Source organism: Propithecus coquereli, unplaced genomic scaffold (assembly GCF_000956105.1).
Source record: "Propithecus coquereli isolate 6110/MARCELLA unplaced genomic scaffold, Pcoq_1.0 Scaffold35, whole genome shotgun sequence".
NCBI classification, from domain to species: domain Eukaryota; kingdom Metazoa; phylum Chordata; class Mammalia; order Primates; family Indriidae; genus Propithecus; species Propithecus coquereli.
Genome location: NW_012149174.1, coordinates 6556829 through 6571654, shown reverse-complemented (window position 1 = coordinate 6571654; position 14826 = coordinate 6556829). Strand labels below are relative to the sequence as shown.

Sequence of the window (14826 nt, the reverse complement as noted above, 5' to 3'; positions counted from 1 at the left end):
TCCCTTCTCCAAAGGGTGCAGCTTAATTCCACACCCTTCTCCCTCTTTAGTACGAGCTGAACTTAATGTCTGATTCCAAAGTCAGAGTATAGAAAAAAGGAAATAGTAATTTAACATCAGAGAAACTGGCAGACACGACCTTACCTAAGTGACCAAGGTTAACATCACCAGAGCTAAGTCATGTTGATATCATGTGCCCCTCTGATATGATGTGATGAGAAGAGCATTTTACCTCTGTGGTATTCTTCCCCCAAATCTATAACCTCAGTCTAATTATAAGAAACATATCAGGGCCAGGCAGGGTGGCTCACACCTGTAAACCTGGCATTTTGGGAGGCTGAGGTGGGAGAACTGCTTGAGCCCAGGAGTTTGAGACCAGCCTGGGCAACACAGCAAGACCCCATCTCTACAGAAATTTTTTTTTTAAATTAGCTGAGCATGGTGGCATATGCCTGTAGTCCCAGCTACCCGGGAGGCTGAAGTGGGAAGATTGCTTGAGCCCAGGAGTTTAAGGCTACAGTGAGCTATGATTGTGCCACTATACTCCAGCCCGGGTAGCAGAGTGAGACTCTATTTTGACAAAGGAAAAAAAAAGAGAAAAGAAACATCAGACAAACCTAAATTGAGGGGCATTCTACAAAATATCTGACCAGTACTCTTCAAAACCGTCAAAGTCATAAAAAACAAGGAAAGAATGAGAAAGTATCACAGACCAGAGGAGACCAAGGATACCTGACAACTTAATGCACCGTGGGATCCGACATGGGATCCTGGAATAGCAAAAGGACATTAGTGGAAAAACTAGTGAAATTCAAGTACAGTCTGGAGGTTAGTGAACAGTAATGTACCAGTGTTTGTTTTGACAAATGCATTATGGTAATGCAAGACGTTAACATAAGGGGTAGAGAGTACATGGGAACTTTTTGTACTATCTTTGCAACTTTATAAATCTAAAATTATCCCAACATAAAAGTTTTATTTTTAAAAAGTACTCCCTTTTACCCATAAAAGTGTCCAGGTTTAGACAATAAATTATCTGATCACCTGGTCATAAGCCTGGCTCTGCCTCTGTCTTAGACCATTTGTGCTGCTGTAACACATGAGGCTGGCTAATAGACACCCGACAGAAATGTACTGGCTAACAGCTCTGGGGCTGGGAAGTCTACGGTCAAGGCGCCAGCATGTGCAGTGTCTGGTGAGGCCATTCTCTTCCTCCAAGATGACATCTTGCACGTTGCGTTCTCTGGAAGGGAGGAAGCCTGGGTCCTCACATGGCAGAAGGCAGGAGGGCCAAGAGGTGAAAGGGGCCAAACTCACTATTTTTTTTTTTTTTTAAGCAATAGGGTCTCACTCTGTTGCCCAGGCTGGAACCTCGAACTCCTGGGCTCAGGGGATCCTCCCGAATAGCTAAGACTACAGGGGCACACCACCTTGCCCAGCTGATTTTTTTTTTAATTTTATTTTTTGTAGAGAGGAGGTCTCATTATGTTGTCCAGGCTGGTCTTGGGCTCCTGAGCTCAAGTGATCCTCCCACCTTGGCCTCCCAAAGCACTGGGAGTACAGGCGTGAACCACTGTGCTCAGTCCAAACCTGCTCTTTTGTGAGGGCTTTAATCCCACCCGTGAGGGCAGAGCCTTCATGGCCTGATCCCCTCTCCCAACACTGTTAGCATACTGCTACAGTGACAATCCACTTTTGACAGAGTTTTGGAGGGGACATTCACACCACAGTAGCTTCTAACCATGAAGTCTTAAGAAAATCAACCACACCTTCTTTCCCCCTTGATGATATTAACTGCTCACACATGCATGGAAGTTTACAAAGTTTAGAGACAGCAAGATGTGCTGGTTAAAGTTCTGGAATCAGAAAGCTAGGGGTAGGGGCCGCTGCCCTGGGTCTCCCACTTGCTAGCCAGACGGTCCTGGGCACATTACATTCCTTCTCTGGGCCTCAGTTTCCACATCTGTCAAACGAATTCATTGAATGATGACAAGACAAGTAATATTTATTAAGCCCATGCTTGGTGTCCCGCACTGTGGTAGGACCCGTGATTGGGCCACTCAGGTTCCTCTTCAGAATTACAGGACTTATTTCTCCACTCCCAGCTGCTCAGAGAGCTGCCAGCTGTCAGCCCTCTCCAGAGACTGCCCTTGGCTGAAGAGAGCTGTTCAGCCCTAGGACAAGGCCCTTTCTGGAAGGTAGCCTGCATCCAATGCAGAGGGTATAAAGATTCAGCTCCTTACCCCAATTTGGGACAACATTGAAGGTCATCACTTCTGCAGAGCGCCCCTTGTGGTCGGCTGAGACCTTTGTGGAGACTGCACAGCAGCCCAGCATCTCCCACCGCCCCGATCCTGCTTCCTTCCCATCCCCACAGCGTTGATCCTGAGAGCACTCCCTATAAACTTCCTGCTCACTGATCTCCATCGCCACGTCTGCTTCCTGGGGAACTCACCTCGAGACAGGACTGTGCACCACGGCACCTGCACTACACCTTTCTTAAGCCTTAGACCAACCCCATCTTTATAGATGAGACAATTGAGATTAGAGATGAAAACTGATTTGCAAGGACATACAACTAAGAAATGGTGGTGCCACAGATGGGGAAACTGAAGCTCAGACAGGCAACCTGATCCGCCCAGGTCACTGAGCTCAAAGATGGTAGGGCCAGGATTTGGCCCTAGGTCTGCTTAACTCTGAAGAACACAGGCCCCTTTTCCAACAGGACTGCTACAGCCCCAGGATAGGTGAGTGCCTTGCACCACCCTCCTGTTGCACCCACTGCTGTCTCTGCAGCTCACACCAAATGTGCGAAATGAGAATAATAGCAGTGCCTGCCTCATTAGGACCTTGTAAAGATTACATGAGTTATACAGGTAAAGACCTCAGAACAGTGACCGGCACACAGGGAGCCCTTCACACGTGGTAGGTAAAAAACAAATCACATAAGCAACATGAAGCTGCAACTGTGATATGCTCTAAGCATAGGTCACGCGGTTGAGTGAGAGTCTGCCTGTCCTGGGGGTTGGACCTTGTCAGCTCTCCAAGGGAGTCAGGCATGACCTAAGCTTTGAAGGAGGTGTAGAAATTAAGTGGGCAGGCAGAGGACGGAGAGCAATCCAGGCAGAGGAAGTAGCATGAGCAAAGGCCCTGTGGCAGGAGGAACTGCAGAAGGATGATAAAAGGCCAGAGTGACTAGCATAGAGGAAAACAATCCAGGCCCAGGGCAAAAATGGTAAAAAAGAAAAAAAAGATGAGGCTGGATAGGAGGGTGGGAACCAGATTAGGAAATGCCACTCACTAAATGTGACTTTGGACAAGTCACATTATCTCTCTGAGCTTCCTTTAGCTCATCTGCAAAATGGAGTCTTATAAGGTTGTTAAGGGGAGTGAATGAGTCAAATATTTGTAAAGCACTTAAAATTGCCATGCGCCTAGTACGTGCTGCAAACGTTTGGAGCCAATACTAGCAGTTTATCTGAAGTACAGTGAGACGACTTAGAGGGGTTTGAATGCAGATGATAGAACAGGGGCTTAGCGGATGGGAGGGTGGATTGATGCAGGGTTGGGTGGGCGGGGGAATGAATGGAAGTGCGGACGGACTGTTGGATGGAACTGTTATTGGGTGATGGGGGTGGCTGGATAAGTGGAGGTAGTTGTGTGAATTGACGTGTGATTGCACGTCAAGATGGGTGGCCGGGTGGATGGAAACAGTTGCGTGAGAGCAGGTGATTGGTGGATAAGGGGATGGATGAGTGGTAGAATGGGTGTCTGGATGTTTGGATGGATGTCTGGGTAGTTGAGCTGATGGTTAAGGTGGATAAAAGGATGGAAAATTGGATGGGTGGATGGGAGTGAACAAGTGGTTGTGTGGATGAGTGGTTGTTCAGGTGGACATCAGAGGGGTTTCCTGACTGGAGATGGTTGGGTGGGTGAAAAGAGTTGTTCAGTGGGTGTTAGAGAAGTTAGGTGAATGAAGGGATTGGATGGATTCGGATGGACGTCTGGGTGGCTGGCTGCGTGGCTGGGTGGATGGATAGGTGAGCGGATGGCTGAGTGGGTAAATAGAAAGTGGAGTGGGGGGAGGCTGGGGTGGATGATTGGAGAGGTGGTTGTTCGGGTGGATATTAGAAAGATTGGGTGAACAGAAGGCTTAAGTCAATGGAGGGGTTGGGTGAGGCTCAGTGGATGGATGAGAGGATGAATGGTTGGGTGAACAGCTGACACCAGCTCCTGGAGAGCATCCAGTTAACCCCCTAAAGATGATGGGGAACCCCTGACGGTAAAAGAAGCAGAAACAGGCTTGGAGACAGGGCCTCCTGGGTTGCCCTGCCCCAGGACCCCTTCCCCGACCCGAGCCCCTCCCATCCGCCCCCAGCAGGGGTCCTACCTGGAGGCGGCGATCTCGGCCTTCTGGCGCGCGATGGCGGCGGCGCGCTGGGCGCCCTCCACACTGTGCTCCACCTTCTGGCGGACCTTGTTGCTCTTGAGCGGCAGCACGCGGCGCTTGGTGCCCTTGACCAGCACGTTGTGGCGGTACTTGCCCTCCTCGCGGTGGCCGTCGGGCAGCGTGGTGCAGCCGTAGCCGTGGCGCAGGTTGTCCAGCCACTCGCCCTCGTAGCGGAGGCCGCTGGAGCGCTCGCTCACGCCGAAGCCCGAGCGCTTGTCATTCTTCCACTCGCCCATGTAGGTCTCGGTGGTGGTGGCGTCGATGTCGGCCTCGAAGGGCGCGGCCTCGTCGGCGCCCTCGGCGCCCTCGCCCAGGCTGGCGGTGGAGGCGGCGTCGCTGGCGCCCGAGCTGAGGTCGCTCTTGAGGAAGCTGACGCGGCTGCGCTGGCTGCCCAGGGACGTGCGCGACTCGGTGCGCCGCAGCTTGCCCAGCAGCGCGCCCCGCTGGAACAGGCCGCCGCCCTTGGGCGCCCGCGCGGCCGCGTCGGCGTTGGCCAGCAGGCTGAGCGCGAAGCCGCCGCGCGGGATGGCGGGCGAGGGCAGCGTCGGGCCGTCGGAGGCCGGCGAGGCGGGCGAGTCCGGGGCCACCGTGCCGTTGCTGTGCTCGCTGCGCAGGGACGACAGCGACGTGCGCAGCGGCGAGCGCACCACCACCGCCATCCCGTAGGGCACGCTCTGGCGCACCCCGTAGCCGTGGCGCATGCCGTTGGTGAACTGGCCTTGGTATGTCCCTGCGGGCGAGGAGAGGGCGCGTCAGTGGGGCGGCACGACGGGGCCCCGCGTGTGCACAGTGACTTGGTGTGCAAGGCAGAGCGGGGCTGAGAGAGAGCACGAACAGCCGCGGGGGCAGAGGGTGCCAGGTGACCGTGCCTGTGCGAGGTTAACACGAGTGGGCAAGCCAGGAGGAGTTTGCACCGTGGTGTGAGTATTTCCTCTGGTGGGAACACGGCAAGGTCACAAGTGTGCAAGATGAGCGAGCCAGCGTGCAGAAGTGCAAAGCTGTGTGAACAGGCAAGGGCCTGTGGGTCCGCGAGGTTAAATGCGCATGCGCAGTAATCCTAGCATCCCAGGTGACACAAGCCAGTGAGTTTGCACCATGGTGTAAAAATTGGAGAACACAGGGCTGTGAGTGTGTGTATCTGTACCAGACTGTGTTTACACCTTTGTGGGCATGCGTGCCAGTGTCTTTTGATCGTGAATGCGCAGGTTGGTGTGTACATGGTGGGGTGAGTGCCTGAGGCCCCGTGGAGGTGACGTGAGGGATGTGTATGAGGTTCTGAGTGTGCAAGGCCCTCTGAGTGTCAGAGAACAAATATGAGGCACTCGAGGCTGAGTGTGTGAGGTTGTGGGCGTTAGTGAAACTGAGACCATGTGAAACCAAGCATACAAAGGACAGTGGTGTGTACGAGGAGGTGTCAGCAACCAAGGCCTGCCGGTACACAAGTCACGAGCTTCTGGAATGATAGAGTTTGTTAGTAGGCCACACAAGCCTTACGTGAGTTGAAAGCCAGCACAGACTAGTGGTTAGGAGCACAGGCTCCAGAGCCAGGCTCCTGGGTCCAAATCCTGCCTCTGCCCTTCCCAGCTGTGTGACCTTGGGCAACTGACTTAACCTCTCTGTACCTCAGCTTCTTCATCTGTCAGAGATAACAACTGTCTCTTACCTCATAGGGTTTTTTTTTAGGTTTAAATGAGTTAATACCACTGAAAAACTCTGAACAAAAAGATATGTTGAGGCAGGGTGTGGTGGCTCACACCTGTAATCCTAGCACTCTGGGAGGGCCGAGGTGGGAGGATTGTTTCAGCTCAGGAGCTCAAGATCAGCCTAAGCAAGAGCGAGACTCCGTCTCTACTAAACATAGAAAAATTAGCTGGGTGTCCTGGCACACCTGTAGTCCCAGCTACTCGGGAGGCTGAGGCAGGAGGATGGCTTGAGCCCAGGAGTTTGAGGTTGCGGTGAGTGATGACACCATTGCACTCTACCCAGGATGACAGAGCAAGACTCTGTCTCAAAAAAAAAAATGTTGTGATGCTGTGATTTTATAAAATTGTGCTAACACGTGAGGGCACCTGAGTTACGTGAACAAACTGATACACAGCTGCCAAAATAACCCCCATCCCAACATGTGGTTCCTCCCAGGGCTCCCTCCAAAACCTTCTCCCATTCTCCTTGGGCGAATGCACCATCCAGTGTGTTTTAATTGCCATCTATGTCCTGCTGACTTCCCCAACCCTTTCCCCTCTCCTCTGCAGATGTCAGCTTGGAGACTGACGTCTCCACAGATGGGGATACACAGCCGCCTCCAGGTCACATCTCCCCTCACCCACCCACACACACACCTGTGCCGCCATCTTGGTCTCTCTCTCCCACGGCAGCACCACTGCCTCCATCTTCGTCCCTCCAGCACATAGAACGGTACCTGACACATAACGTTAACTGAACTAAAGGCAGAAATTAGCAGCCTTTGTTTTAAACACAAGCTTATCCTTTCCCCTGGTTAACAAAAGCCAAATGGCCTTCTTTCCATCAAATGCCCAAGAGCAGGATGGCTGGGTAACAGAAACAGCCAACCAGGAAAGGGACTCCTAAGCCCACTCCAACAGGCGTGCTCGTATTCTGTCTTTTGCACTGGCTGTTCCCGCTGCCTGGGACTCTTTTCCTCAAATATCCTTCAAGTCTTTGCACCATGAGACCTACCCTGACCGTGCTGTTGAAAACTGCAGTATGTCGGCACCTCACCCCAGCCAGCACTCTGCTCCCTTTCCTACTTGTCCTTTTTTTCCCCACAGCATTTCTCACCCTCTAACATATATATGACCTATTTATGACATTTATTGCTTTTCTTCCCTTGCTAGAATGGAAGCTCCATGAAGACAGGGATCTTTTCTGTTTTGTTCTCTGATGGATCCCTGGAACCTGGCACATAGACGTGCTCTGTTGATGTCTGCAGAATGACTGTCTGGGCCTGTCCACAGACTCCTCTCATTGGGTGACCTTGGGCAACTCCCTTTCTTAATGCCTCAGTTGCCTTGTCTGTCAATGATGTGTTGGGTGAAAAGCTCTCTAGGGCTTGACCTAACTCTGAGATGGTGGACTTCTAGAAATTGGGACACTGTGCCTCTGGAGGCAAAGGACAGCACATGTAGATGCCCCTGCACTGCCTGGTCCCTCCTAGCACAGGCTGCTCCAGTTCAGGGCCCCACCCCTACCCCCACCCTAGCCCCTTCTGCATTAAGAGCCCCCATTAAGGATCAGGTACACTGTCAAAGGCTCACTTAAACCTCTCAGCAGTCTTGTGAGGCAGGTCCCATGGTGATGCTTATTTCCAGGAGGGAAAGCTGGTGGTCTGAGAGGTAAAGCAACTTGACCAAAGAAGCAGGATCCAAACCTAAGTCTATCTGATACCAAAGCTCATGCTCCGAGCCCATGGTTCTTAATCCTGGTGCACATTAGAAGCACCGGGGAAGCTCTCCAATAAAACAATGGGTCCCTGGGCCTCACCACCAGAAGTTCTGATTTAATCTGTCAGGGAAGGTCCCTGGTGCTCCCAGGCCCTCTGTACAGCAGGAGGAGCAGCCAGAGGTGAGAGACATCTGGGCCCTCCTTCCCTTCAGTGACCAGCCTGGAAAAACCAAGGATCTTGAAGTATCAGCTATAAAAGGGCCAAAGAGAAATGGAGGGGAGAGCATCAGGCAGGTTCTCCGAGAGGAAGATGCAAAAATGATCTCCATTGCACAGGTGGATTGGTGTCCAGAGAAGTTACATGACTGGGAACAGAACTGGGGCTTGAACTAAGATCCAACTGAAGCTGAGCGAGTGGGGAAATGGGGGTGCGTGGGAGGTGCAGTGGCCAGAGAAATGAGAATGTGGTCCAACGGTTGAAAACTGGGGAGACGGACAGATGGGGAACGAATAGGTTCCACTTTCCAAGCTCATTCGCATGTGACTACATTGGATGGGGGCAGAGGGACAGAATGGACGTGGAGTCAACCTGGTTCCAAATATCATCTAAGGGGTGGAACCTTAGACAAGTTGCTTCTTCTGATTCTCAGTTTCCTTATCTGGAAAATGAAAAAGTGATACCCCTCTGCAGGATTTTTTTGAGGATAAAAAAATGAGACAACACAAAACGGAAACAACCCAAAAGTCCATCACGTGGTATGTGGATAAACGAATGGTAGTGCAGCCATGTGATGAAATACTGTTACACGCAACACATGGATGGATATCCAAAACACGCCAAGTGAATGAAGCCAGAGACAAGGAGCACAAACTGTATGATTCGAATTACATGAAAGTCTGGGAGGAACTAACCTATGGCGGCACAAAGCGGATCTGTGGTTGCCAGGGAGGGATCAAATGCAAAGGGAGCACAAGGAGACTCTCTGAGTTGGTGGAAATGTGCTGTATCTTGATTGTGCTGGTAGTTTACACAGGTGCATACATTTGTCACCAATGTATACTTCAAATGTATTTTATCGTACGGAAATTATACATCAGTAAAGTTGATTGTTCAAAAATTTAAATAAATAAATTGTAAAATAAAATTTAAGAAAAAAAAAAAAAACACCCATCAGGAAATCCATCAGCTCTACTTTCCAAATGCATCTAGAATCCAGCCGCTTCTCACCACCTCCACTTCGACTAGAAGGTGGTCTGAGCCACTGTTCTCTCTCACCTGGATTTTCATAGTCGCTGCCACATTGGTCTCCTGCTTCTGCCCGTGCCCCTTCTACCTATTTCTAACACAGCAATCAGAGGGATTCTGTTCGAATAGAGTAAGTCAGATTACGACACTGCATTGCTCCTTCTCACTCAGAGGAAAAGCTGAAGTCCTTAATGGCCCACAAGGCCCTACCTGACCTCATCCCCATCACTCCTCTGTTCCCTTCTCTTCCATTCTCCCCCTTCCCTCACTCCACTCTAGCCACAAAGGCCGCTTTGCTGTTCCTCCCACACGCTAGCCATGGGCCTGCCTCAGGACCTTTGCACGTGCTGTTCCCTCTGCCTGGAATGCTCTTCCTCAGATATCTATGTGGCTCACCTCCTTGCCATCTTCAAGCCTTTACTCAAATGTCACCTTCTTAGTAAAGCCATCCCTGACCACACTATTTAAAATTATCACCCCTACCCAAGATTTTATATCTCCCTTCTTTGCTTTATTTTTCCTCGTAGCATATCTGCTATAACATATTTTGCTTTTTCTGTTGTTTATTGACCATCTCCCTTACTGGCATGCAAGCTCCGTAAAGACAGGGATTCCTTTCTGTTTTTGTTCACTGCAGTATCCTCAGTGTCTAGAACAGTGCCAAATAGGTACTCAACAAATATTTGTTGAATGAATGAATGAGTGAATGAACCGCATACATTCTATAACAGTTTATGCTTTCTGCTTTATCCCTCTGAAAACACCTCTGTGAAAATAACTGGAGAGATATTGTATGGTGACTACTTTAAAGACGAGAAAAAACTAAGGTCCAGCAAGGACAAAGGACTCATCTAAGATGACACGGCCAATAAACAAGCCAGAGGCAAAACTCACATCCATGCGTGTCCAGCTATGCTCCTTCCAGGTCTTCTCGGAAGAAAGAAGAAAAAAAAATATGAAAGGAGAAAGTGAACAAGAATAGAGCAGAGAAGATGGAAAATTTGGGGATAGAGAGAAGACATCTAATCTCTGGGTTGGACAAGTTTGTGAAATTAAATCAGCCAACCTACCTTTAGCTTAAACTTGGCATGAAATGGGCTGACATGGTCCCTTTAAGCTCAGGAAAAAACTGAGATTGCAACAGGAGAGCTGCTCTTGGCCACCAGTTGGGTAGGAAACGGCCAGGCTATATTAGGAAACTTACAAGCAAGTGGCAAGAGGCACAGACACCCAAGGGAGCCTGGGAGTGACGGGGCCCTGGGAAGGGGGAAAAGCCAACTGCTGGGGCCATCCCCAGCCTGACTCTCTCTAAGACAGGACAGTTCTCCCTGGGGACAGGAAGAACACATCCAAAGAAAGAAGACCCTGCCCACAGCCATCTGCAGAGAGGGACCCTCTTCAGAAGGCAGTGCCTCCTCTGATACACTTTGGGCTGCTCCCTCGCTAGGCTTTGTAAATCCCGCAGGGATTCCTATTGTCCTCAGAGCAAGGACCAAGATCCTCAGCAGCCCACAAAGCCTGGCATAGGCTGCCCCTGCCACCTCCCCTGCCTCACTTTGAACTGCTCTCTAGTCACACTCACCTTCCCACCCCAGGGACTTTGCACATGCTGTCCCCTTTTCTCAGTGTGCTCTTCTCCTCCCCCATCCCCTGGCCAACTTCTACTGATAATTCAAGCTTCAGTTTAATTGTGATTTCGTCCAGGAAGATTTCTTGAGCCCCATTCCCTGAGCGCTGCGGGAAACAGACACATGCTGTTATGCCTCCCTTCTTCTTAGCGCTTTCCCCTAGTGCGCTTAAATAATTATTATGACCATTTGTGCACTATAAGCCTTCCCTACCTGCCATTGGCTTCCAAGAGGGAGGGAGCCGTGTCTACCTTATTCCCGCCATAATCCTAGCATGAAGCACAGTTCCCAGGCCCACAGATGCCTTCAGTAAACATCTGATGAATTCTCAACTATCATTTCCTGAATGTCCTTCGAGGGGTAGAAACCCCATCTCTTTTCCCTCATGACTCAGCATGCAATAGGTGCTCAATAGCGAATGGCGGCGACTGCCAAGGGTGTTCAGGTCTAGATTCAGCAGCTCAAACCCTGGGCGTTATTGGGGTGCATGGAAAAGGCTAGTGAAGGCTGTAAACACGGTAAATACAGTCCTGTCCCTCAGACAGGGCTCCTGAATTCAATGAAACCTGAATATAGCCTTTTCCCTGCAGTTGCTCTGGTTTAGTATAGAATAACATGGATTTTAACCTTAACTCGGACACCGGGTCGTTCTAAAACATGCATGAATTCATTAAGCCTACTGAGCTCCAGTTTGTCCTGTGAAATGGAGGTGATGATACCTACTTCGTCTGGGTGTTCATTCATTCCTTCGGATTTGACAAGGATTTGCTACAGACCACACATTCATCATGCTAGGTGCTGGGATACAACGGTGAGCTAAACATACACAGCCGCGGCCCACAAGGGGCTTGGAGTTGAATGCCAGGGATAGACTACATTTAATTAACCAATCACAAAAATAAACACATGGCAGCCACAGCAACGGTCCAGAGGAGAGGTGATGCTCCAGGTCTTGAGTGGCAGGGAGTGCGGAGGGTTGGTTGAAGAATATATGAACTATATGTGAGGCAGCTAACACAGGGCCTGGCACACAGCAAGTGCTCAATAAAGGCTAGCTTTTTGGCAGGTGAGAGTCTTTGCTCAGAAAAGCTGGCCCAGAAAGGATTAACTGGAAAGATGAAAAGGACCCAGGGAAGACAGAGAGAACTTAGAGGGAGAAAGTGAGACCGGCTCCCATTTTCCGCCTAGGTCGAGTTACTTATAAGAAAGCACGTCTGTGCTCTGGAACACGCAGGTCTTGCTGGTTTGGGCACACCCCTGACTCAGTGAGGAGGCCTCAGAGCTTCTGTCCTTGGGAGGAAGAAAATGTTGGGGTCCGTTCGTCTGCCTTCATGTCCCTAAACACATGCCACAGAATAGTTTTGGAAGCCATATCTGCAGTACAAGATCCACCTTCCTGGCCAGAGATTATGACGTGGTTGATCTGGACATTGGGGTTTTTAAGGCAGCTCAGATTATTCTGATGTGCTTCCTGGGCTGGGAGCTGTAAAACCTCTCCACTGACCGCCAAGCAACCAGCTGCCCTCCTATAAAACCTGCTAACGGACGCCCTTAGCGCATGGATATCGCGGGCTGGTACACTGTACTCTAGCCAGCGACCATGCGTCTATACCCACATACGAAGTTGTATCATTATTTTAACACTGTTCCCCAACTCGTTGACTTCAGTTGTATTCATCATTGAGATGATGCGATGTATTAATGTTTATCATGTAAACCAATGAAAAATGAATGTGCCAAAAAAAGAGTTTTGTTATTTCCCCGAAAAGCCAAATGCTTTTGGACGTCTGTAAAGGAGAATCCCTGAAAACGTGTCCTCGAATTCAGTACGAATTAAATAACTATAAAAGATTGGGAATGAAATTGTAAAAATCTAGACATTTTCTACGTTTGGATTGCTTTGCAAGTGCCTTTAACTTCTCATTCCACTTTAAAGAAATCGAAAGAAATGGGAAATTGTAGGCTATACATCATGGGCATGCACGAAAGACAATGAGAAACTCCATTCAATGAAGACTTTGTCATCGAAAGATCAGGGAATGAAAAATAAAGGTTGAATGATTATACATATATGTGATATAAATTAAAATAAAAAATTATAATATTTGCATCTTTTTTATGTTTCTCTGCTTTCACTGACTCATTCAATTAACCAGCTTACAACTGGTCTTGATGATATCAGATAAAAGGGCTTCTACTGTGGTTTTAAACATCAGTCTGAATACATGTGCTTTGACAAAGAGGCCTGTGTATCTCAGGAAGGAAGACACTACATGGATCATCAGGGCTAAGGCAAGGAAAATAAGCAAATAACCATATACCGGTGGCCTCGGCATGTGATCTTATGTGAGACTTCCCCACAGAGTATGAATCCAAGGTTTGGATGAGGTTAGCCCCGAGGAAACTGTACTTTTTGTTCTTTTTCAGGGAAATGATGATTGTGGTCTGAGCCCCTGGCTACTCTGCCTTTGCCCTTGTCTGTAGGAATTTTCCCAACATGTTTGTGCAGGACATTCAGTTCCAACCAAAAGGGGTCAACGTGGTAGCTTATAGCCTGTGGAAGATATTCCCTGCTGTATGTACAAAAAAATAATCCATTAAGACAAGATCTCCAAAAACGTGTTTCTCAAGATTTGGGTTTTCATCAGGAGGAAAAGAAACCACAACAGTTCTGAAGTCAAGAAAGTTTGAGAAAAATCAAAGTTAAATAAAATGAAAGGTTCCCTTATCACGGGACTTATCAGAACACTTAATGTATTCATGAGTACCATGAATGTCCAAGAGGCAGATGATATTTAATGAGAAGACACTTTTTGCATGACATCTGCCAGGATTTGTATTCCATTAAACCTACTTTGCACAACAGAAATTTTCTACTTCTTTGCTGATAGAACTTCAATTTTGTTCTAGTGTCCAGTCCTCCTCCATGAATTAGAGAGGTAAGCCTGTCTCCAATTCCAGGGATAAATCCTGATTGCTCTAACCCAGGCTTTCAGGTCTATCTTCCTTACCTATGATTGAATTAAACATGAGTACATGATGAAATCTGACACTGAGATCAAGGAAAAGTCAGGTGGGTGGGGGAGCAGGGGAAGCAGGAAAGAGTTCTTTGCTCTTATGAAGAGATACATGTAGAGAAACACACCCTCTTCTTCTGCTGGATGTTGATGCATCTTGAGGTGACCCCTGGAGCTATGGCAGCCATCTTAGGGCCATGAGGAGAGTTAACTGAAAACAAATCTGACATTCTGTGGATGGCAGAGCAGAAAGGTGGCAGGAACCTGGGGTCCTTGTTGACGCTATTGAGTCGCTGAGTTAACCAGTCCTAGAGCTGCTCTATCTCTGGATTCTTGTTTACATGAGATCATAAATATCCTTATTATTTCAGTCTGTATTGTCTAATATGGTAGCCACTAGCCACATGTGGACATTGAGTAGCACTGAATTTCAAAGAATTTTTGCAAAAAGAATGTAAAATATTTCATGAATAATTATATATTGATTATACACAGAAAAGATATTTTGAATAATGGGTTAAATAAAATATATTAAAATTAATTTCACCCTTTTAAAATGTGGCTACTAGAAAATTTTAAATTACATACATAGCTCACATTATACTTCTCTTGGAAAGTACTGGTTTAAGTCATTTCTGTTACCTGCAGACAAAAAAAAAATCCTAATAGATAACAGGTATCATCATTCTGATTTTACAGTTGGAAAAACTGAAACTAAGAATTTAAATGACTTGCTCATGATGACACAGTGTGGCAGGTGTTGGCAGTCACAGCCAAGTGCCCTGACGAGTGCTTGTACCTCTAAGAATCTTAGAACATCCCTTACAAGTTAACGGTTCAGAAGTCCTCACCTAAACTCAGGTTTGGATGTCTGCCCCTTTCCGAACCTCATGTTGAAATTTCCTCCCCAATGTTGGGGCCTAATAGGAGGTGTTTGGGTCACGGTGGTGGATCTCTCATGAAGAGATGGATGCCCTCCCTCAGGGGGTGAGTGAATTGTCACTCTATGAGTTCCCAAGAGCTGGTTGTTAAGAATAGTCTGGCACCTCCCTCTTCTCTCTCTCTCTCTCTCTCTCTCTCTCT

At 48.5% G+C, this 14826-nt stretch overlaps 1 protein-coding gene across 1 annotated transcript in view; it reads right to left on the bottom strand.

The window, feature by feature from the left end:
* Positions 1-14826, bottom strand: part of JPH2 (junctophilin 2) — a 66452-nt gene that overhangs the window by 38048 nt on the left and 13578 nt on the right. The window contains exon 2 of the mRNA XM_012651184.1: positions 4391-5180. Coding sequence (XP_012506638.1) covers positions 4391-5180 — 790 coding nt within the window. The remainder of the gene's footprint in view (positions 1-4390; positions 5181-14826) is intronic.